The sequence below is a fragment of the Anolis sagrei genome, chromosome 1, assembly GCF_037176765.1.
Source record: "Anolis sagrei isolate rAnoSag1 chromosome 1, rAnoSag1.mat, whole genome shotgun sequence".
NCBI classification, from domain to species: domain Eukaryota; kingdom Metazoa; phylum Chordata; class Lepidosauria; order Squamata; family Dactyloidae; genus Anolis; species Anolis sagrei.
In genome coordinates, this window is record NC_090021.1 from 289,264,625 (window position 1) to 289,289,931 (window position 25,307).

The window sequence follows — 25,307 nt, forward strand, 5'->3', positions numbered from 1 at the left end:
CCCTAACCAGCTGCTCATTGGTGAAGAATACTGGGAGTTGCAATCCAACATTTGGAGGGCTGCATACGTCCTAACCATGTCATATTATGCCGTTAACTCTTAAATGTTGCTTTCTGGGGTCATCATTAAAAGTGTTACGAGGCTTCTTGAGAGAAATGCTCCAAGTTTTACTCCTTTCTCATATATCCTCTGACAATCCCAACTACTCAAAAAAGAGAAATTAAAAAGCAGAGTAACATAAAACAATTACATAATTTTAAAATGTTGCAATCAGTAATGATGATAGACAGCTGTTTAATCACCTTAACAAGTAACAGAAACAAATTACCATAGAGAGAACTATTCCATGCTACAATCTGTTGCTATTGAGAGCACATACTCCATAGGCATCTTGAAGGATTTGGCGAAGCAGAAGGATCTACTGGATTATTTTCAAGTAACAGTTGTGGTCTTGGGTTCTATTTTGCTTGATCTGGCAATCTGTGAGAATCATGTCCTCAAAACATAATCAGTTTTTGTATATAGAGCTAGCATGATGTGATGATTTTAAGCATTGGATTCAAGACACCAGTTTGATTCCCCGCTCAGTAATAGAAACCTACTAAGCAACCTTGGTTGTGTCATAGTCTCATCCCACAGAACCTTTGTGACAAGACCTGCCATAAAATGGATTAATCTAGAAGCTACAACAAAGCAGTCTAAATGCTTTTGAAGGTGTTTGGAAACAACAGTACCCCCTCCCCTCCTTCCTTCGTCACTGCACTAGTCATCAGTTAGTTTCTGGGTCCAGAATGTTGGTTCGGATTTTTAAAGCCTGACTTATCCTAGACCCTTATTCTTGAAGTACTGCTTCCTTCTGCATTTCCTACTTACATACTTGTACTTTGAGACTTACCTCCAAAAATGCCTTGCTTAGGATGTTCTTCTACATCCCATCCTGTACTATAAGAAGCAGGAGAGCACATGACTTGGGTGAAGGCATCCTGGGAAGGTATTGATTTCTCCAGGGAAATTTTCCTCTGAGTCCCTTAGCTATCAAATATGAACCCTTTTAATCGATTGCTGAATAACAGATTTGGAGATTTTAGCATCTCATGCTAAATGGATTGTTTTTGTATGTAACTGCTGGGTGTTTAAATTCATTTGTTATCCACACCTGTCTGCGTTCATCAGACCATCTGCACAATTATTTGTACAATACAAACCAAACATGCATAGGCAGCATCCCTGACCACATGTTCAGTCGGGGCAAATCAAAAATTTAGTAAACAAAGTGGAGTCTGCCCCAAGGGCTGGAAACTATAGTGCCACAACCCCTTCCCATTGGCCATGTTGAGTTGGGCTGACAGGGGATAACATCTAGAGATCCAAAGGTTCCTTTCCTCAGTGTAAACAGAATTTGCCATTATAATTTGGTTTTTGAATTTTAATAATTTTTGAACACATTGAACACTATTTTAGATGAGAGGCAAGAAAAATACAACGAATCACACCAATCCCCCAATCAAGAAGTTAATTTTAAGCATACTTTCAGAAGACCAGGGCTAACGTTATCTGTGATCCAAGGTAAGTTTTCACCTTATCCACAAACTCTCTCTTTCACCAACTTTCTCAATTTCAGTTCCCCTTCCACAAAAATGGGAATGAAGGAAGGGATTACCTTCCTTGCCAGGTTTTCCAATCCCTGTTCAGCCATGGAAAAATACTTTGGGTGACTTTAGAAAAATCAAATTGTCAGTCTTGGAGGAGGGTATAGCAAACCTGCTCTGAACAAATTCTGCCCAGAAAACCCTGTGATAAAATTAAAATAAATCAGAGGGCTTGCCTACATAGACTTAAGAATCATATTCACTTTGTAGGCACAGAACTTTCTTGAGTATTCACTTGTAATGCAGCTGTTTGGACTAAATAAACCTTGCATTTTACCTCAAGGTTTCAGAGTATCTGGAAACTTAGGCATAAAGCTAGCCCTCCAAGCAGCACTGCTTTGCTGTGTTATTGGGGAGAGGAGTGTGGTGGATGGAACTGGTTGGTGGGAGTGAGCATTCCCGTAAGGAAGTGGCTCTTTTCTGGGGGGGGGGGGGGTTATACAACAAACAAACTAGATAAGAAGGTGCAAATAAGCAGATACCTGCATATCAGTATATGTTTACATTAGCCCACCTCCACTTAAAACATAATGTTCATTCACATGCATGATGGAAAAAATAACAAAACAGTGGAGCATCCATGGTCATATGTCTGAAAAGCATGCAAAGAATTGGGAATTTTACATATTATATTTATTTATATCCCACTTTTATCTCTTTGACTGAGACACAGAATGAAAATGGGGAAGGCATCTTAACAGTGAGATGAGTTTGGGGAGAGGGAAAGTATGGCTGGTTATTGGAATCCCACCATGATGTGTATCTTGTGCATTGTATTAACAGGGTGACTAGAGGGACAATGCAAACTGAGTAAACGCAGTGCCAAACAGAATTCTTTTCAGCAGTGTAGACAAGCTGAAGTAGTCACACAACAACAACCACCATGAGTTTAAGTCCAGTTAAAAACTCGTAATGGGCTTCTCAAGTACCAATAAGTGTTTTCTGTTTCCTAGAGCCAGAACTTCAGCCCTGTTTAGTGGAAGAGGATAAGAATACTCTACTCTAGGGAAACTGTTGGACTTATGTCTTACTTATATGGTTGCTGGAGGTAATTGTTTGGCCACTATGTGGACATGTCAGACTAGATACAGTATCCTTTAGTTAGATGCAGCATAACCCTTTCTGTATTCTGGGTAATTTGACAACACAAGATGGGAGGAAATAATAATCCCAGAGCAAAGTCCAGCCAGAATAAAATGTTGTGACTGTACATACCTTCCTTATGATCCTGCCACCCACTATCAGACTCCAAACAAACCCTAGGCAGCAAGCCAACAAGCTACCCGCCAGCAACCTGTATGAGATACCCAGATGAGATGGTAGGCTATCTGGGAGCAAGCATGGGAGGGGACGAACTGCCTTCCTGCTCAGCTCAAATTTGCACTAGATTCAATAAAGGGCACCTGCAGGCCGGGAGACACTATTCTCATTACGTCAGCGTATAAAGCCCTTAATTCACCTTTATATTATGGAAGAACAATGCAGCCACAAGGAAACCAGCAGCAGGCCTCTCCTATCAGTCGCAGCCCTTTCAGAATTATTTCCTTCTTTTCTTCTCGGCTTCCCAATTTCAGAGGGATTTTTTTGCTCTCTCTCCCCCACCTGCTCTTCCCATATTAAACATTGATGTTGGAGTGGAATCTGATAGGGGTGGCATTTCTTTACCAGCGAAAAAGCGGAGGGAGGACTAACGCTGGGTTTGGGAAGGGGGGTTGGAGAAGTGGAAATGGTTGGCTGGTTAGCATGCTTCTGACAGAGCAACAGAGAGGAGGCGAGGGGAGAACATCTGGCAGGCAGCAGCATGGCTGGGAGTGAGGTCAAGAACAGGCCTTGGGCTCCAGCAGGTCATTCTATATGCACTTTGAGCCTGAACAGTGAGTGCAATGAAGAAGGTGTAACACTATACAATTTTTCTCCTAAGCTTCCCAACATAGTGAGCTCTGCTAAGCACTCGCACCATCTTTGGACACAAATGTTATTGGGACCAGCAGCAATCTCTTTACTGGACATAAGTTTTAATATCATCAGGCAGAATTTGCACAATATATTCCTTTAAAAAAATACAGCTCCCAGAATCCCCAACCAACTTGGCTCTAGCCAAACTGACTGGAGGATGCAGAGAACTATACTCCAATTTCCTAGCTCTGCCCCATTGATGTTGTATCTTGAACTATAGCTAATTACCAAACTGGCGGTTCTCAGTTGCCAGTGTAAGGTTGTTGTAGGTTTTTTGGGATATATGGCCTCAGGATGCTTGCCATAGATGCAGGCGAAACGTCAGGAGAGAATGATTCTAGAACATGGCCATATATCCCAAAAAACCTACAACAACCCTACACTGGCATCTTGCTCAGATCTCACTGTACCAAATGGGTTTCTGTAATTTGAAGAGGTAGTGGCTCAAAGAGGAAAAGAAGTATGAAAACATCCAGCTTATTAATAGCAATTAACATAATCATCACCGCCTTGTCGGAGCGCTGGAGCTTGAGCACCTCAATGATGTCATGAGCGAAACCGTGAAGGGACACCCAAGACGGGACGGTTGTGGCAGAGAGGTCAGACCAAGCGTGATCCCTGGGGAAGGCAATGGCAAACCACTCCAGTATCCTTGCCAAGAAAACTAAATGGACCAGTACAACCAGAGATATGTCGGTATGCCATTGGAAGATGGGACTCCCAGGTCGGAAGATGGCCAAAATGCTACTGGGGAGGAGCAGAGGATAAGTTCAACTAGCCCCAGATGTGATGACGCAACTAGCTCAAAGCCGAAAGGAAGGCTAGCGGCCGACGGTACTGGAGGTGAACGACGAATCCGATGCTCTAAAGATCAACACACCATAGGAACCTGGAATGTAAGATCTATGAGCCAGGGCAAATTGGATGTTGTTATTGGTGAGATGTCAAGACTAAAGATAGACATTCTGGGGGTCAGCGAACTGAAATGGACTGGAATGGGCCACTTCACATCAGATGACCACCAGATCTACTACTGCGGACAAGAGGAACATCGAAGAAATGGAGTAGCCTTCATAATTAATAAGAAATTCGCTAAAGCGGTGCTTGGATACAACCCAAAAAATGACAGAATGATCTCAATTCGAGTGCAAGGAAAGCCTTTCAACATTACAGTGATCCAAATATACGCCCCAACCACAGCTGCTGAAGAAGCAGAAGTAGATCAGTTCTATGAGGATCTGCAGGACCTACTGGATAATACACCAAAAAGAGACATTATCTTCATTACAGGAGACTGGAATGCCAAGGTGGGAAGTCAAATGACAACTGGGATCACAGGCAAGCATGGGCTGGGAGAACAAAATGAAGCGGGACGCAGGCTGATAGAATTTTGCCAGGAAAACTCTCTGTGTATAACAAACACTCTCTTCCAACAACCTAAAAGACGGCTTTACACATGGACCTCACCAGACGGTCAACACCGAAATCAGACTGACTACATCCTTTGCAGCCAAAGGTGGCGGACATCCATCCAGACGGTGAAAACAAGACCTGGGGCTGACTGTAGCTCAGATCACGAACTTCTTATTGCCCAATTTAGAATAAAACTAAAGAGATCAGGGAAAATACACAGACCAGTTAGATATGATCTCACTAACATTCCTAGCGAATATACAGTGGAAGTGAAGAACAGATTTGAAGGACTAGATTTAGTAAACAGAGTCCCAGAAGAACTATGGACAGAAGTCCGAGACATTGTTCAGGAGGCGGCAACAAAGTACGTCCCAAAGAAAAAGAAAACCAAGAAGGCAAAATGGTTGTCTGCTGAGACACTGGAAGTAGCCCAAGAAAGGAGGAAAGCAAAAGGAAACAGGGATAAGGGGAGATATGCCCAGTTAAATGCGCAATTCCAGAGGTTAGCCAGAAGAGATAAGGAACTATTTTTAAACAAGCAATGCATGGAAGTGGAAGAAGACAACAGAATAGGAAGGACAAGAGACCTCTTCCAGAAAATTAGAAACATTGGAGGTAAATTTCAGGCAAAAATTGGTATGATAAGAAACAAAGATGGCAGGGATCTAACAGAAGCTGAAGAGATCAAGAGAAGGTGGCGAGACTATACAGAAGATCTGTATAGGAAGGATAATAATATTGAGGATAGTTTTGACGGTGTGGTGAATGAATTAGAACCAGACATCCTGAGGAGTGAGGTGGAATGGGCCTTAAGAAGCATTGCTAACAACAAGGCAGCAGGAGACGACGGGATTCCAGCTGAACTGTTTAAAATCTTAAAAGATGATGCTGTCAAGGTGATGCATGCCATATGCCAGCAAATATGGAAAACACAAGAATGGCCATCAGACTGGAAAAAATCAACTTATATCCCCATACCAAAAAAGGGAAATGCAAAAGACTGCTCCAACTTCCGTACGGTGGCCCTTATTTCTCATGCCAGTAAGGTAATGCTCAAGATCCTGCAAGGAAGACTCCAGCAATACATGGAGCGAGAGTTGCCAGATGTTCAAGCTGGGTTTAGAAAAGGCAGAGGAACGAGAGACCAAATTACCAATATCCGCTGGATAATGGAGAAAGGCAGGGAGTTTCAGAAAAACATCTACTTCTGCTTCATTGACTATTCTAAAGCCTTTGACTGTGTGGATCATGATAAATTGTGGCAAGTTCTTAGTGGGATGGGCATCCCAAGCCACCTTGTCTCTCTCCTGAGGAATCTGTACAAGGACCAAGTAGCAACAGTAAGAACTGACCACGGAACAACAGACTGGTTCAAGATTGGGAAAGGCGTACGGCAAGGCTGCATCCTCTCACCCAACCTTTTTAACTTGTATGCAGAACACATCATGCGATGTGCGGGGTTGGATGAATGCAAGGCTGGGGTTAGGATTGCTGGAAGAAACATTAACAACCTCAGATATGCAGATGACACCACTCTGATGGCCGAAAGCGAGGAGGAGCTGAGGAGCCTTCTGATCAAGGTGAAAGAAGAAAGCGCAAAAGCCGGGTTGCAGCTAAACGTCAAAAAAACCAAGATTATGGCAACAAGAATGATTGACAACTGGAAAATAGAGGGAGAAACCGTGGAGGCCGTGACAGACTTTGTATTTCTAGGCGCAAAGATTACTGCAGATGCAGACTGTGGCCAGGAAATCAGAAGACGCTTACTTCTTGGGAGGAGAGCAATGTCCAATCTCAATAAAATAGTAAAGAGTAGAGACATCAGACTGGCAACAAAGATCCGCCTAGTCAAAGCCATGGTATTCCCTGTAGTAACCTACGGATGTGAGAGCTGGACCTTAGGGAAGGCTGAGCGAAGGAAGATCGATGCTTTTGAGCTGTGGTGTTGGAGGAAAGTTCTGAGAGTGCCTTGGACTGCAAGAAGATCCAACCAGTCCATCCTCCAGGAAATAAAGCCCGACTGCTCACTGGAGGGAAAGATACTAGAGACAAAGTTGAAGTACTTTGGTCACATCATGAGGAGACAGGAAAGCCTAGAGAAGACAATTATGCTGGGGAAAGTGGAAGGCAAAAGGAAGAGGGGCCGACCAAGGGCAAGATGGATGGATGGCATCCTTGAAGTTACTGGACTGACCTTGAGGGAGCTGGGGGTGGTAACGGCCGACAGGGAGCTCTGGCGTGGGCTGGTCCATGAGGTCACGAAGAGTCGGAGGCGACTGAACGAATGAACAACAACAACATAATCACAAAAATCAGAAAATGTAACAAAGCCACCAAATTCCTTGTTTTAGTCCATCACTTCCTCCTTCTAGGCCTGATGCTAGTAACTAGCCTAATACTCAGATGAATACACATTCATTTAGGATTCTTATTACATCAGAATTCTCTACGATCTCAAAGTAGCCACTTTTTAAATATGTGAGGGATAGAATAGAATAGACTGAGAAATTATTTAGCAAAGCTGCCCTTTGGGACTTAACCAATCTTGTCCCTCTACAGCTATGGAATAATCCTGGAATTTTATATATGAATGCCAGTTATAAAATCATTACTCTGCATATAACAGAAGTTTCTGAAATAAATTGGTTTATTCTGAGGGGGACTGAGTAAATACAGTCAGGCGTCCCCTGGGCAAACCTGTCTTGTAAACGGCTAATCTTTCCAACCCAAAAGCATTGCTTTTTATGCAATGCTTTTGACACAGAAAAACAATTCTGAAGGTGAGCCACATTGTAGTTTGGATCCATCCTATGGTTGTTTGGGATTTATAGACTGGTGAGTGAATTGGAATTTTCTGGTAGAAAACGCTAGTGTATTTCTCTGAACCACAGCATGAGAAGCAAATAAACCCCAGGCACTTAAAGTGATATCAGACTGCTAGGAATGGGCAGGTTAAACCCCTGTGCCGGCAGGACTGAAGACCCAACAGGTCACAGGTTCGAATCCAGGGAGAGGCAGAAGAGCTCCCTCTATCAGCTCCAGCTCCTCATGCGGGGACATAAGAGAAGCCTCCCATAAGGATGATAAAAACATCAAAATCATTCAGGCGTCCCCTGGGCAACATCCTTGCAGACGGCCAATTCTCTCACACCAGAAGCGACTTGCAGTTTCTCAAGTCACTCCTGACACGACCAAAAAATTAATAATAATCCAAACTTTAGTCTTTAGTAAACAAGTGACATCTAGTGGCTGCCCTTATATTTTTACTCCAATCTCAAGTTGATCTTTTTTCAAAACAAATGAAGGAAAGGATACAGTTATCTTGGATAAATGCACAACAAATTGCCTACTATTGTTTATGTGTGTCTTCCGGGAATATTTTGACTTGGTACATTAGTACAGAATTTCCTGAAGCCTTCTTTTATATATTCCCAGTTATTATTTCCTGAAGTTTAACAGGAATTCTATCATTTTTTTCAGTCTCTATAGCAAATTACACATGAAAGACAATGGCCAATCCTCCTTCATCACAAATCCTAAAAAATATATTTTTTTAAAGATCACACACATAATGACTAGCCATATAATGCATAAATATTTCTGCAATGCAGTCTTTTTCTAAACATATTTATAACACTTAATTCTGTCTGGTGAGGAACTGGTTTAAGTTGGAGAACCTGGTCCAAAATCTTCAAAACAGAGAAGCATGACGCGGGCTGTAATTCAACATCTGGAAAAAGTTGGCCTGCTCCCAGTTCCTACTATTAGAACCTAAATCAGGATTTACTTCCTGATAGCAATACTGATGTCCTCAATATACTGCACAAGCCTTGGACAAAAAATCTCTGTTCCACCTTGAGAGGTAACTGTCATACAACATAGTGCAGACTAATGAGTTCTGTCTCTATTCAAAACACTATTAAAATTATATTTTGCACTGGCAATGGATGACTGAATAAAAGTGCTATGTCTGCTTTCAGACTCATTCATCCCAAGTCTTGTAAAACTAGCCACCTATTCTTAATCTCAACCACATAAAACATGACCACAGAAGGTACAATCATCCAACTTATGCCCTAACAAAGGATTGGAACATCTGTCATCCTTCACGCATTATAGGGCTGCATTTTATGAACACTGGACATGCTGGCTAGGGGTAAGAGGAGTTGAGGGCTACACACTTCCTATTGAGGGCGACACACTTCCCAGTAGTCCAGAGGGCTACACACTTCCCATTCACACCCCAACAACAAATAAGAATGGTTGCTAAGGCAAGGGTAAAGGAAAAAAATCAGAAGTTGGTTTCTAGTCTTCTATTTTGGCTATCTGGGTGCTCGACTCAAATAGATTTAAATGCTTTGTGGAAATAAAGACATTTGTTCTTCTGCTATTTCCACTTACTAAGGTAAAGGTGAAGTTTTTCCCCTGACATTAAGTCCAGTAATGTCTGACTCTGGGGGTTGGTGATCATCTCTATTTCTAAGCCAAAAAGCCAGCGTTGTCCATAGACACCTCCTAGGTCATGTGGCCGGCATGACGTTACCTTACCACCAAAGCGATACCTATTGATCTACTCACATTTGCATGTTTTCAAACTGCTAGGTTGGCAGAATCTGGGGCTAACAGTGGGAACTCATCCCCTCCCTGGATTCAAACTGGTGACCTTTCGGTCAGCAAGTTCAGCAGTTCAGCGGTTTTACCCACTGCATCACTGGGGGCTCCTGACCACTACAAGCAAAACTGTAAGACATTTAAGGGGTAAAGGTCAGTTGCTTTTAAAAATCCAAATTGTTTCAGTATGGATTTGGATTGTGGATGTTGAGATGCCATTTTTGATGGTGAATTCTAAAAGCTAGTAGAATCACAGTTGGAAGAAACCATCTAGTCCAACCCCCTGCCATGCAGGAAAAGCACAATCAAAGCACAGGTGGCCATCCAGCCAATATAGTTGTAACATAAAGTTTGGCCAAGCTTATAAATATGCGCTGGGTTTTGTTGTGACCAGTTCTTGTTTTGAGATGGCACATAAAATATTAGTGTCTGAACAATAAGCTATGCAAACAATATTTTAAATGAAACTGGGAAAGGTACTGAGTCACTACACAAAATAAATTTGCATGTATTTGCGTTCTACTAAAATGTAACAATATTGGAAACTCCAAAAAGCCAACAGAAACTCTGAAGTCAACCAGTTATTTCAGAAATTTTTGATATGCAATTTAAAAGGGGAAACTCGCACAAATCAACATTATAATCACAGAAGGAGTTTTACTATGGAAACTTTCAGGTATAGATACAATCTAACACATTATTAATGGCAGTACAGAACCAAAGCTGTTAGATAACATGGGTTGAGTGACAAAGTCCTTTTGAAACATATTTGAAACTTCCAAGTTCCTTAGCTGCTATCAATATTACCTGATCTCTATCCCAGTGTACATACACAACAACATACCCTTTTAAGAAAGAGGCAGAAATCAATTTTAAGCTTTGAGGCCTCACGCAATTGTTGCTCAGATCTTAATTTCCTATAACCATTTCAGGATCACTAAAACTGGGTCCTGAGTTATCCCAATCCAACTGTAGAATTGGTTATTAAACGTCTTGTTTTGAGGTCGCCAGCCCATAGGCAGATCCAGAAAAGTGATTTTATTAGGTTCACAAGTGGCACTTGGGCAGTGGGACTATTCATGTGAGCATTTTGAAACTTTGTTAAAATTTACCTCAGATTTGCACAAGTGTTTCCAGTGACCAATGCCATTGCTTGTTCCGTTTACTTTGAATAAAGTGAAGAAACCCTAAGCAAATGTTAACTTCTGCTTCAAATAAGATTTCAAGAGACTGGGGAGCAGGGAAAAGTACAGTATCATCCCGAGAGACAGAGATATAATGCTTATGTGAAATTGCTTTGTTTGCATATAGAACACAATAATGTTTTAACACAATATTAACAGAATGGATGCATGTTCTGAAAAAGGGTTTGTGCACATTTACTTGCTTTTAAGAATTTGTGCACTTTTATTCACTTACAACAAAGAGAAACTTCACATTTGAATCTCTTTTGTGTGTGTAATACAATGGGACATTTCCACCATTGCCTAGTTCTTCACAGAAACAGGGGAATTACCCAGATGTTAACACTAGCCATCATTTTTAGTTCTCATTCAATAAGCGAAAAGTCCATTCGACATTTATATAGAGGAAGCATCTCCACAAATCCAGCAGCTGGAGTGCTTTGCATAACAAGCATTCCACAGAGCTGACTCAAGAGAATGAGACTTGCGTAATACTGCTGCAAACCTCTGGAGAATCCAAGTTTCAAATACTTGGAAGTCAGCTGCCCACTCTTATGTGAGACCTTTTGACACTCCTGTTCAGTCAGAAACCTGTTGACCCTACAACCAGCTCTGCATCTCTTCCTCATACCTCTGCGGATCAATGAAAGGCTTGTCAATTGACCGGATCATTAGTTCCCCACAGTAAACACATTCAGCAGCCACAATATCATCGATGTCAGCTTTCATCTGTTCCCGACTCGGCTGGCCCTTTCCTTGACCAATCGCATCTGTATCCTTAGGACGATGGTGGGGTTTGGATGGTTGGCTTGTAGCTGAAAGCTTCTTTTGAAGGTCCTCCAACTTAACCTGCTTATAGGCAGGCAAATTTGGATAAACTACCTGGAGAAGGCAATCATAATGGAACATGTGGCCACAGAGAAAGAGATAAAAGGGACGGTTTAGAAGTGGAAAGTCACAGGCTGCACATTTCTCCTGGGGTTCCACGGAGCCATATTTGTTCCGCATCTCCTGAATGTCCTCCCTGATCCTCTTGGCGCTCTGGGTTGCTTCCTCCATCTCCGTCTTCAGTTCTTCTATGTGCTTGTTGTAGGCTTCAAGAGAGTTGCAGATAGCTTCCTTGAAGTGATCAATGGTGACAAAGTCTGGGAAGAAAGGCAGGACGTCTTCAATCTTTAGCAGTTCACAGCTAGAAAGGCAGGCCATAGCCTTCTTGACATCCTTCTCTTCCTGGACCACATGTCGTGCAATCTTCAGCCAGAGCTTCTTTCTCAGCTCTTCATCCTCATCAGGGAGGTCTGCGCAGGACTTTGCCATATCAACATCAACCTGGGTTGGGGACATCAAGAAGTTAAAAACAAGGAAGGATACTGTTACCATTTGGTCCCACTCTTATCACAAAATATATAATGAGAGGGCATTGCAAAGGGAAATCTGCCAATGTCAAAACAGGCGTCTAAGAACCAGATGTCCTTCATCTATTTCAACTGGTGTTAGATGGTATTATTAGTAATCAAAGATCATTTTGAAAATTTGCCTGTCCAGAGGAACCAGAATGAATTGCGTTACATTTCCATATGGATCTTGTTTTTAAATTTGACCTACTAAGTGGTACTAAGTGGCTTATGGGTGCATCTGCACTGTAGAATTAACTGGACACCAATTTAACTGCCATGGCTATGGAATTATGAGCTTGTTTGAGATGGCCTTTAGCCTTCTTTGCCAAAAAGGGCTGGAGCCTCACCAAGCTACAACTCCCTAATTTTATAGCATGGCAGTTAAAGTGATGTCGAACCGCATTCATTCTACAGTGTAGATGCATCTTAAGTAGGCCCATACTTCAGAATTTGTTTCTCACTTCTTGCCCATAGCTTATTTTGGATTCTGTTCTGTGATTTCCAAGGGAATGGGAAGAGGTTTCTCTAGAAGTTTATTTTCTCACCATTTGTTCTATTTCAGCAAATCTCAAAATTCCTTTCAAACATCTTGGAATCATCCCTTTCTGCACGGTGCCATTTTGACTACATGAAAATTAGCACACATCTCTGAATGTTGTCACCACAGAAAGATTGAGATACATCCCTGGCAGGCACATATCAGGAAGTATTCACAAGACTTCTATTACTAGTTACTGGGACAACAGTGGAATGGTTACTGCCTTATGAGCTTCCCAGAGCAAAGGATGGGTAAAATAGACAAAAATGACGATCTCAGTTGTTGAAAAGAGTGCTGATCAGGGCAATTTTAATACTACAAAACCCTGGGCTAAGAGTTACTTGATTTCAGATCGTGGATTACAGCTCCCTGAATTCCACTCACATGCTGGATGGAGGTTTCTAGAGAGATGAAGCCACCCATTCCAAAATTAACTTTCCAAGCTCTTCTTGCTTTTCAAACTTTGAAGCTAACAACAGTGTTTCTTTGTTCAGTTTCAATTCACCTTCAATATTAAAGCCGGCCCACCCTCTCTGAGATCTTAAACGTAAATGTTCTTGAAAGCTAAAGATCTCATTGTTCATATGATAGCGCACATACCTGCAAAGCTAGATCCACAGCTTCCTCATACATCTCCATAACTTTGTACACATGGACACAGGCACGGTGGTGGCCATGTTCTGCACAGAGACGAAGTGCATATTTCAGGTCGTAGTGGATGTTGTCGGCATATGTTCCAGCTTGTTCCAGGTATGATAACAGCGAGTCAGGGCGACACAAAGCATAGAGTGACAACAGATAATTGTGAATGGCTTGCTGAGTTTCCTTCAGCTCGCTCACACAGAACTCCATGTAGCGAATGGCTTCGTTGACCTGCTGTGTGCTCCCACTCTGACTGTAGTTGACCAGGGCAGGGATAAGGTTCTTCGCGTCCAGTTTCTTGCCCATTTCAATCCAAGCATCTACAACCTTCTTGGGGATGTGGTGAATCAAAACAGGAGAAAACTTGTAGAAGAGATTCTCATCCTTTATTTTGGAGAGGACTTCGAGTGCTTCGTTATAATTCTCATGCTGACAGTAGTGGGCTATCACCCGCTCGTAGTCCTGCATTATGACAGCAAAGTACACCATATGTTCTGTGTCCCCGTGGCTTGCCAACAGCTCATGAATAGTTGCTCGGTTGTTAAACAGGCATTCTTTGTTTTTGGGGCTGCTCAAGAAGCTGCGGAACTTGTCGCGAGTCTTCTCATAGAGGTCCCGTTTGGAGGCATCTCCTTCTAGCATGCCCAGGCGATTTAGGTACAGCTCTGTTAGCCAAGTGGTCAGCAAGGTAGTCTGAGTTTTTTCTGACTGCTTGAGATTAGCTAGTTTTTTAATTAGGAATTCCATCAATGCCTCTTCTTGCTGGGCTTCAATAAACTTAAGGGCAATCTCCTCAAAGTAATTCTGGGTCAACGCATAACATTTTGCACTGTCCAGGTATCTCCTGTTCTGGAAACAGTATTCTGCCTCCTTTGCCAACACAGTATCTAGGCACTCAGGGCGATCCTTGCAATACTCTTTTGCCAGGTCAAACTTATTCACATTCATATACATCTTCCACACATCGCGGGACTCTCGCTGGACATTGTACCGAAACACCACTTTTTCAGTGTGAATCCAGATCTGCCCAAATGAGGGATCTTTGATCATACGCTTCAGAGAGCCAAACTTTTCCAAGAACATGTCCTGGAAGACAACCTGTCCATTCAGAGTGCAGACGGCCTTCACATGGTCAGGAAACAGCAGCAGAAAGTGGAACTGAGTGAGCACTATGGAGATAGGCTTATTGGCTACTGCATCCACATCAGAAGGATATTCCCAGACCTGCTCATCACTCAGAATAGAGTCAAGACGTCCATAGTCCAGTGATCCGTACAGGACACCATTTCCCATCATCCAAGCAAAAGCACTAGGAGAGGAACGGAGCTTTGGAGTATAGAAGGCTATTTCACTGTAGCCAAGACTGGCTGGAAACTCTCGGAAGCCAGGCAAGTGATCTGCGGGCATGCCAAATATGGCACCAAAGGCCTGCTGCTCTGATCCTTCTGGGATCTTGCCAACAAACTGGAAAAGCCTTTTACGAGTGGTGGCAATGATGAAACATTTCCCATCAATGCCCCGTTCAATCTCAAGGCAACAGACAGGGGCAGGTCCCGCTTCCTCCTCCAGGTTATAAATGAGGCGGAAGTATTGGTCAGGATTAGTGCCAAAGAGACTGCCTTCACTGACTGAAATTTCAGCCTCGTAAATATGGCCTTGGGAGGTCCCAACCAAAATGGGGCCTGTGTTCATCTCCGTGCCAAAGAACTTGTTCCAGCCGATACTTTCAATCAAATGACCTTTCCAGCGGGACAGGATGCGCACCTTCTGAGCACTTCGGCTCAAATAGAGGCATTCGCTGGTATTCAGGGCAATGATAAGGTGAGAACCTACATGGGAGAATGAATACAGTGAATTAGATGAAGGTTATGAATAGTAATGGCCCAATCCTCTTTGCCCCAAACACATGCTCTGATGCTTAAGGAAGGTTCAGAAAAGGCCAGATAATATTTGTGAGAAGGGCTCCCCCTGCTGGATCAGACTGTATACACAAGAATTCTGCCTGAGCCATGGCCAATCAGTTGACTGTGAGAAGCCCACAAGGAATCCTAAAGGGTAACAGTGCTATCTATCCTACTTGTGTTTTCTAACAACTGATGTATAAGGGCATGCTGTGTCTACTATTGGGAGGAAGATAGTTCACAGTCCATCAGTCTATCCTAGTTGATTATTTTACTACACATTTGTTACTCAGTTCAAATGAACATAATAAAATGCACCTTCTTTTTATTTTTAGGGTTAACACTTTGTGCCCTCAGACACTTCATATAAAACATTTACACTTTCAGATGGTAATGGATATATTTTTAGTTTTCACATTGATTTGCACATTTTAATAAGCAATACTATTTGGAATCTCGTGCCTTTTGGTCTCAGTAAATGCTATATTAACTGTAAAAGAAAATGTGCAACCTTCAAAACCTTTCCTAGCATACCTGTTTTTAAATTACTTAACAATTCCTATGCACAAAGGTAAAGGTTTCCCCTTACATTAAGTCTAGTCATATCCGACACTAGGGGGTGGTGCTCATCTCCATTTCTAAGTCAAAGAGCCATAGACATTTCCAGGGTCATGTGGCTGGCATGACTGCATGGAGCGCTATTACCTTCCCGCAGAAGTGGTACCTATTGATCTACTCATATTTGCATGTTTTCAAACTGCTAGGTTGGCAGAAGCTGGGGCTAACAGTCAGAACAAACCCCACTCCCCGGATTCAAACCGCTGACCTTTTGGTCAGCAAGTTCATCACCTCAGCAGTTTAACCCGCTGCACCACCATTAGCAGATATAAATCTAAAAATCTGTGTGTCCCCCCCCCCCCCCAGTCTTAGAGTACAGCTACACTGTAGAGTACTGTAGTCTGACACCACTTTTGCTGCTAGGCCTTTATTAAAGATGTTAAGTAGCACTTTGCGCCTACTCTTTCCACCTTACCTGTGTGGTCTAAAAATAGCTTATGAACTTTGGCTTCATCTTTCCGTCCAAGCTCTACCTGGTTGGGCTCATCTGCCTTGGCCAAGTCAAGTCTACATAAAAGGGGAAAGAAAACGAATTGTTGAAAGGCAGAGGAAACAAAATGGATGAATACAATTTTACCTCCGAGGAACAAATCACCATGAAGACCCATATAAAATCATAGAGTTGGAAGAGACCACATGGGTCATCTAGCCCAACCCCCTGCCATGCAGGAAAAGCACAAACAAAACACCTCTGACAGATGGTGGCCCAGTCTCTGTTTAAAAGCCTCCAAGGAAGGAGCTTCCATCACACTCAGAGACAGAGAATTCCACTGCTGAACAACTCTTACAGTCTGGAACTTCTTCCTAACGGTCAGATGGAATTTTCTTTACTGTAATTTTAACCCACTGCACTGAGTCCTAGTTTCCAGATCAGCAGAGAACAACCCTACTCCCTCTTCCTCATGGCATTCTTCCACATATTTATACATGACCATCATGTCTCCTCTCAGCCTTCTCTTCTGCAGGCTAAACATACCCAGCTCTTTCAGCTGTTCCTAATAGGGCATGATCTCCAGACCTTTGATCATAATTACCCCCCCTCCCCCGGGACACTTTTCAGCTTGTCAATCTCTTTTAAATTGTGGTGCCCAGAATTGGACACAGTAAAGGTCTGTAAATAGCTCAGCATAGAAGATACAGACATCCAACAATCATCGGGCTGTGAATTCTCATGTTCTATGTAATTATCTTCCAACAAGAAGATACATTTGAGTTCCTCAGATTCATGGTTGTTGTAGAATATACCCACACAACTATACCTACAAGGCAAGCACTCTGTGACACCACTACTTGAACAGTTGTGAAAATTGTTGCCACAGTTCAGCCAAGTGCCATTTATGTTTGATTTTTTATTGGACAAGAAACAGGTGTGACTAAAAATTGGCCAACAAATTTGATTTTATCTATTAAAGAATTAATAGCTGCTCAAAACAAATGTTCCACCTCATACTGATCATGTGTTTCCTTGTTCTGCATGTTTACACATTGCCTATTTATATTTGATGTGATAACATAATATACTTTTGATATATCAAACATGATAACTTTGTGCCTAGTAATGTTATATATAATGCATTTATGTTCCTAAAGTAATAAAGTGACTTAGTCTGTAATATTACATTTTTCAAGATTAAAAAAAAAATCCCTCGGTGTGTATGTGTATCCCTCCACCTATAAAATAGGGGAAAACATCTTTTATTCCCATGGCTTTAAAATTCCTGGAAATTTTATTCTTTTACTTAAACATATTACAGCCCTACTTCAAATGCACAACAGCTCAACTTCTTCTCACTTAGAGATATAGAAGACCTAATATGACAATTTTCAGAGATTCTGGAGACAGTTCTTTGGTTTCTTATCAAGGGGACAGTTTCCCTATTTCAAAACATACTTTATCAAATTGAGGGGAAAAAACCCTGAATGCTTAAGAGCAGTGGTTGGATACTTGCCCACATTCAAAGTCTCAGTAAGACAAAACTCTGCACCATTTACCTAAAAAGTATGTCTTTCCCAAGACTCATACACAGTTGGTTGGAGGAGACAACCAGGCTGTTAATCTTCTCAGGAGGGGTGAAATCAATCCTCTGTTTGTTGAAAATGGGTGTCTCCTTTTCCATGCGAGCGTTCACGTAACCTTAAGGAGACAAAAAGAGACCACTAAATAACTTCAGACATAAAACATCCTGGCAATGAGGGTTTCAGTGGCCAAGGGAAGCACCAGTTGATGGTGTGGCTGAATTGGGCTTTCTTCCCCTTCCCTCCTAGATTCAAGGGGTACTTTGCTAAAAAGTACATGCGCTGATAGCCAGGGAAGCAGCTGGGTACCTGCTTACTTTGGGGCCTTGTGACAAAAAAAGGACCCAGAATCCTCTACTCCCCCTCTTCTCTTTTCCCTATCATATTCCTAACAATGGCACTTCTTGAAGACACGTTCCTTGAGGAAAAATTCAGCAAACGCTGAATGTGTTAGTAGCCCTTTCCCCCCATCCCTCATTCACAATATATACACGAAAACGGGTATTCAAAAAAACAGGGGGGAAATTCTGGTCTCTGAAGCACTTTTGATCCCAAGAATTTCTGATAAGGGAGGCTCAGCCTGATATAAGAATCTCAATTTGAAATATTAATCTGAAATAAATCTACTAGCAACACTGAACAGTTCCTATCTTCAGTGAGAAGAAAGTAATTTTCTCTCATTCAGGCGACACCTATCACATATAAAATGAGACTTAGAAATGTGGAAATGAATTCAATGGGAATGATGTTTTCTCCAAGGAATAAGCATATTCTGTTAGTTTTTGCTACTTGTCTATGGTTCTTTTTTTAAAAAGTTGCAGGAAACTATAGCATGTGATATAGCAAGAGAAAAGGGCCATATCAAAATACAGCTGGCCCTCTTATCCACATATGTTGCATTCGTGGCTTTAAAATATTTTTAAAAGCCTGAGAGAAAACATTTGATTTTGCCATTTTAAAAGGGGGTGCCATTTTATTACACCATTGTATAGATTAATGGAACGTCAGCACCCACAGATTTTGGTATGTTTAAAAGCTTTTCAATAACTTTTATGTTTAGTTTTCATCTCTACTTTTTAAAATAATATATTACTTCCATTATGTTGTAAAGTAATGCTTTGGGGTGATATGCACAGAGGAAGATTTGTTTAAAGCTACAGACAATGCAGTCGCTGTTGCTCGTTTTGGGTCTAAAACTATATACCAGCTTGTGGTCCCTTTATTTGATCAGCTTTAGATAAACTATTTTATCAGTTTTAGATAAACTATTTAATGCAATGCTTTTGACATTATTATTATCATTATTATTCAGTTCTTGTGGGTTTTTTCGGGCTATATGGCCATGTTCTAGAGGCATTTCTCCTGACGTTTCGCCTGCATCTATGGCAAGCATCCTCAGAGGTCTGCTGGAGCTGGGAAAAAAGGGGTTTATATATCTGTGGACTGACCAGGGTGAGACAAAAGGCTTTTGTAAGTTGGGCTAGGTGTGAATCTTTTCAACTGACCACCTTGATTAGCATACAATGGGCTGACTGTGCCTGGAGCAAACTCTTAATGAAAGGTGCTTAGATGTCCCTGCCTGTTTTTCTCTCTGCTGTTTTAATTTTAGAATTTTTTAATACTGGTAGCCAGATTTTGTTCATTTTCATGGTTTCTTCCTTTCTGTTGAAATTGTCCACATGTTTGTGGATTTCAATGGCTTCTCTGTGTAGTCTGACATGGTGGTTGTGAGAGTGGTCCAGCATTTTTGTGTTCTCAAATAAAATGCTGTGTCCAGGTTGGTTCATCAGGTGCTCTGCTATGGCTGATTTCTCTGGTTGGAGTAGTCTGCAGTGCCTTTCATGTTCCTGGATTCTTGTTTGGGCGCTGCGTTTGGTGGTCCCTATGTAGACTTGTCCACAGCTGCATGGTATACGGTAGACTCCTGCAGAGGTGAGAGGATCCCTCTTGTCCTTTGCTGAACGTAGCATTTGTTGGATTTTCTTGGTGGGTTTGTAGATTGTTTGTATGTTGTGTTTCCTCATCAGCTTTCCTATGCGATCAGTGGTTCCCTTGATGTATGGCAGGAACACTTTTCCTCTGGGTGGATCTTCATCTTTACTCTTGTGGCTTGTTCTTGGTCTTTCAGCTCTTCTGATGTCTGAGGTGGAATATCCATTGGCCTGTAGAGCCCAGTTGAGGTGGTTCAGTTCATCTTGGAGGAGGTGGGGTCCCCCACATATGACTTAGCCAAATTTCTTGCTGCACAGTTACAAAGCCACATTGGGCTCACAACACACTACATCAAGGACTCAGCCCACTTCATTGAAAAAATCAGCAATCTCAAGCTAAATACAAATGACATACTGATCAGCTTCGATGTGGTGTCTCTATTTACCATGGTCCCAGTTGCAGACACCATGGCACTCATCAACCAGAGGTTCCCAGAAGACATCACGGCGCTGTTTCACCATTGCCTCACCACCAGCTATTTTCAGTGGGACAATGAATTCTACGAACAGAAAGATGGAGTAGCTATGGGGAGCCCTCTCAGCCCAGTCATAGCTAACTTCTACATGGAACAATTTGAAAAACAAGCTCTTGAAACAGCAACCAAAAAGCCCACTATATGGTTCAGATATGTGGATGACACTTTCACCATTTGGAGCCATGGAGAAGAAGAACTCAACAGGTTCCTGGAACATCTTAACAGCATCCACCCAAACATCCAGTTCACTATGGAAAAAGAAAAGGAAGGAAGATTGCCTTTTCTAGATGTCCTAGTCATCCGTAAACCAGATCAACAATTGGGTCACACCGTTTACAGAAAACCCACACACAGAGATAGATATCTACATAAAAACTCCAACCATCACCCAAGCCAAAAAAGAAGCACCATTAAAGCCTTGGCAGACCGTGCAAAAAGAATCTGTGAACCCCACCTCCTCCAAGATGAACTGAACCACCTCAACTGGGCTCTACAGGCCAATGGATATTCCACCTCAGACATCAGAAGAGCTGAAAGACCAAGAACAAGCCACAAGAGTAAAGATGAAGATCCACCCAGAGGAAAAGTGTTCCTGCCATACATCAAGGGAACCACTGATCGCATAGGAAAGCTGATGAGGAAACACAACATACAAACAATCTACAAACCCACCAAGAAAATCCAACAAATGCTACGTTCAGCAAAGGACAAGAGGGATCCTCTCACCTCTGCAGGAGTCTACCGTATACCATGCAGCTGTGGACAAGTCTACATAGGGACCACCAAACGCAGCGCCCAAACAAGAATCCAGGAACATGAAAGGCACTGCAGACTACTCCAACCAGAGAAATCAGCCATAGCAGAGCACCTGATGAACCAACCTGGACACAGCATTTTATTTGAGAACACAAAAATGCTGGACCACTCTCACAACCACCATGTCAGACTACACAGAGAAGCCATTGAAATCCACAAACATGTGGACAATTTCAACAGAAAGGAAGAAACCATGAAAATGAACAAAATCTGGCTACCAGTATTAAAAAAATTCTAAAATTAAAACAGCAGAGAGAAAAACAGGCAGGGACATCTAAGCACCTTTCATTAAGAGTTTGCTCCAGGCACAGTCAGCCCATTGTATGCTAATCAAGGTGGTCAGTTGAAAAGATTCACACCTAGCCCAACTTACAAAAGCCTTTTGTCTCACCCTGGTCAGTCCACAGATATATAAACCCCTTTTTTCCCAGTTCCAGCAGACCTCACCTCTGAGGATGCTTACCATAGATGCAGGCGAAACGTCAGGAGAAATGCCTCTAGAACATGGCCATATAGCCCGAAAAAACCCACAAGAACTGAGTGATTCCGGCCATGAAAGCCTTCGACAATACATCATTATTATTATTTGAAAAACAACAAGATGAGTCCACAACAGACAAGATCACTCTGCTGGCTGCTATATTATTGTTGTTGTTGTTGTTATTGAAATCCTGGACGTTTGCTGAGACAGGAATTATTTATGTGAGAAGGCCAAAGGCCATGAGCACTGAGCTATGACACTTAACGCGGTGCCAAACTACATTCATTCTACAGTGCAGACGGACCCCTAGTGGCCCAAAGGAGAAAGTGTCCCGGCTCGTTGTGCAAAAGGCTGCAAAGTGGAGGAGGCAGGCCTCCCGCCCGAGGAAGGGCCCCCCCAGCCCAGGCCCAGGGGCCTTTCCCCTCCCTTTTACCGGAGTGCGGGATTCCAAGGCTGGCGCGGCTCTGCGGCGAGGAGGCCGAGTGGGAAAGCGAGTCCACATACTGGTCCAATATGGAAGCCATGGCTGGGCTTCTCCTAGTAGAGCTCCTGCCGCTCCTCCAGCCGCGAAGCCTGCCCCGCCGGCTTTGCAAGGCCTCCCTCGGCTTTCCCTTCCCTCCACAAACCCCCGAAGAGGCCGGCCTCAGCGCGCAGACAACTCCCACCAAGAGAGCAGCGCCCGGGAGAAGCACTTCCGGCTTCCGGCTTGATATCGGGACCATAGAGATAGTCCAAATACAGATAGTCCAACTCTAATACAGGCATGGGCAAACTTCGGTCCTCCAGGTGTTTTGGACTATAACTCCCACCATTCCTGACAGCCTGATCTCATAGATTGTCCACTGCTCTCTAGAACACACTACTCTATAGTTTTGGGACGAAAACTATAGAAACTTTTAATCCTCATCATGATTTCATGGGAATTTCAGTCCAAAAATAACCCAAGAGCTATAACACTATGGGCCCTTCTACACTATCCATTATGCCAGGATCTGATCCCAGATTATCTGCTTTAAACTGGAATATATGAGACCCCACTGCCAGATAAACTTGGATATAGGTTAATTTATACTTATATGCTATTATCTTGCTATTATCTTTTGGTTTTCACATTTTGGTTTTCACATATGTATGTGCGACATTGTATTTTGCCTTTATAATGTTGGAAACAGCTTTGAGTTCCCTTAGGGGAAGAAAGGCGGTATATAAATGTTGTAAATAAATAAATAAATAATCTGCGATGAGGTCCTGGGATAAAGAGGCAGTGTGGAAGGGTCCTACGTAACAAAACTTCAAACATTTTCTGTTCCTAGTTTCAAAGTGTTATATCCTGTCTTATTGTGTGGTACTTACTTTGAGAGTAGTTCTTATACTCCAGAAACTTGCCACAAACTATGCTGAATTGGTTGAGACTGTGATATTGGGCCGGAGGTTTGGCACAGCTAGTAAATCACCAGCAACTATAAGATCTATCAACCAAAATGTTGCAACTTCAAAGCCCCAGGTTGGCGTGAGCACCCGACTGTCAGCCCTGCTCACTGTTTACCTAAGCAGTTTGAAAGCAGCTTTAGCTTTAATTAGCAAAAATAGGGGGAGGTGTTTTACGATGCCATAAAGAAAAGATCAGAAAATGCTGGGTGACCAAATGAAAGGAGGAAGTCCTGACGGCTCTTCGTCACAGAGGATAGAGTGACAGTTCCCCCCTGTGGCTGGACTTGAGCCCAACCTTCCACAGCACCAAAACAGCTGGACACTGAGTCGAAACAATACACCTCCTTCTGTTTTGTCTGTCTGTGTATTGTCTATACAAAGTGGCATTGAATGTTTGCCGTGTATGTGTATTGTGATCCGCCCTGAGTCCCCTTCAGGGTGAGAAGGGCGGAATATACATAAAGTGTTGTTATTATTGTTATTATTATTTTCAGTGAAAAATTATAGCAAAATGTGCTGCAAGATGTCCCTCCCACAGAAACAGTTTTTGCAGTTTAATAAACTTTCCCCATGCTTTTATGATAGAGCAAATAAGGAAATGGCATATATAACCCAGGAACAAAAATTGTGTTACAAAGTGAAATTGCCGATTCCTTGTTTAATTTGTCTTGTATATAGAATGAATTAAGTTTTTATTGTTTTTACTGTTTACTGTTATTGCTTTAATGTTTTTGATTTGCTTTTGGTTTATATGTAATTGTTATATTGTTGTTTTATTGTGGCCTTGGCCTTTGTAAGCCGCATCGAGTCCTTTGGGAGATGCTAGCGGGGTACAAATAAAGTTAAATAATAATAATAATAATAATAATAATAATAATAATAATAAGGTTGACATAATTGTAACTGCCTTGGTTCAGTGCTGTGGGATCCTGGGTTAGTAATTTGGCATGGTTCTGGCATTTTGGCAGTGATGGTCAAAGATTTTGTAAGGCTGGATCTACATTGCCAAATAACTGGAACTGTGTTATATGGACAGTGTAGACACAGGTAATGAAGTTCGATTGCAATCAAGCTATTCTGCTTTCACCTTTTCTATCAATTTTATTATTCACACAAGTTTAGTAAGGGGTTTTCGAGTAATTGCTGTTTGCCTTCCTTGTAGGCAGGCACACACCATTATAGCAGGAACTAATAAAGAAGAATACTACTCTTTCACAACTCAAGCTTTATTGAATTGTGTATTGAAGATGTGCTGCTATAACCATCCCCGGGCTACCTTCACCGGCCTCACAATACTGATGTTTCCTTTAAAAATGCCAGCTAGGCAGGATGAGGAGGAAGAGGGTTTAAGGATGCCATTGCTAAAGGCTTTGTTCACTGTGCTTATAGATACCACTTATTTATATAGGCTATGTAGGCACATATCCTATACATATGATTTCAGTCCAAAAAGCATACGCTAATTATTGATATCACCTCAAAAATATAATTGGATAGTGAAGGAAGGAAGTGTAGGATAAATTATTAGACTATGTAACAAAATTTGAAAAAAAAATTCTGTTCCTATGTTGAATTGGTTGAAACCCTCTGAGGTATTCATTGAAAAACTATAGCAAAATGTGCTGCAAGATGTCCCACAAAAACAAGGTTTTTGCAATTTAGTTGACTTTTTTTGCAGTTTAATCAACTTTTCTCCAAGAAATGTTGATTAAACTGTAAAAAAAACCCTCCCCCCCACCCAAGACATGCGAGTGTGGAGAAGAGCAAACCATTGACCACCTACTGCAATACAATCTGAGCCCTGCCATATGCACAATGGAGGACCTTCTTATAGGAACACCAGAGGCACTCCAAGTGGTCAGCTACTGGTCAAAGGACATTTAATAGAATGCCAAGTTTGCAAACTTTGTTTTTTTAAAATACAATACAATTTGGTTCACTCCTGTCACTATATATATCAACTTTTCCATGTTTTTATGATAGAGGCGATTAGAAAATGGCATTTATATGTGTGTAAATTATGTTACACAGTGTTATAGAGGAGAAGTGTACCTTTAAAAATAAACCCTTGGACCTAATTTAGCTGCTTGTGAAAATCAGTATTTTGAAGTCAATCTGATTCTTGTTTTAAGCTGACTCTCGCCCATCATTGCAGCCCAGCCCTGGGTTTAGAGGTCTAGTTGAGTC

The 25,307-nt window shown here is 42.0% G+C and overlaps 1 protein-coding gene across 2 annotated transcripts; it reads right to left on the reverse strand.

The window, feature by feature from the left end:
• Positions 1-10,210: 10,210 nt before the first annotated feature.
• On the reverse strand, positions 10,211-22,393 carry VPS18 (VPS18 core subunit of CORVET and HOPS complexes). Of its 2 annotated transcripts, XR_010908983.1 has the most exons (6): positions 22,123-22,393; positions 17,902-18,043; positions 16,325-16,416; positions 13,349-15,219; positions 10,681-12,142; positions 10,211-10,579 (listed from the first exon to the last, which is right to left on the reverse strand). XR_010908983.1 is itself a non-coding variant. In XM_060760614.2 (5 exons), exons 1-5 carry the CDS (start codon positions 22,211-22,213, stop codon positions 11,414-11,416), a joined length of 2,925 nt encoding a protein of 974 aa, XP_060616597.1. In that variant the 5' UTR covers positions 22,214-22,393; the 3' UTR covers positions 10,211-11,413. The 2 variants fall into 2 exon arrangements, 1 of the variants encoding a protein (XP_060616597.1); XM_060760614.2 differs by having other exon boundaries at positions 10,211-12,142.
• Between the last annotated feature and the right edge of the window lie 2,914 nt (positions 22,394-25,307).

What these genes read in the sequence shown, in the direction of transcription:
- VPS18 (XM_060760614.2), bottom strand. Translation starts at nt 22,213, where the DNA reads ATGGCTTCCATATTGGACCAGTATGTGGACTCGCTTTCCCACTCGGCC. An exon ending in GGGAAAGACATACTTTTTAG is followed by an intron (nt 16,417 to 17,901) that starts GTAAATGGTGCA and finishes CCTTTTATGTAG; the next exon opens with ACTTGACTTGGCCAAGGCAG. An exon ending in CTGTGGATCTAGCTTTGCAG is followed by an intron (nt 12,143 to 13,348) that starts GTATGTGCGCTA and finishes TCCCCAACCCAG; the next exon opens with GTTGATGTTGATATGGCAAA.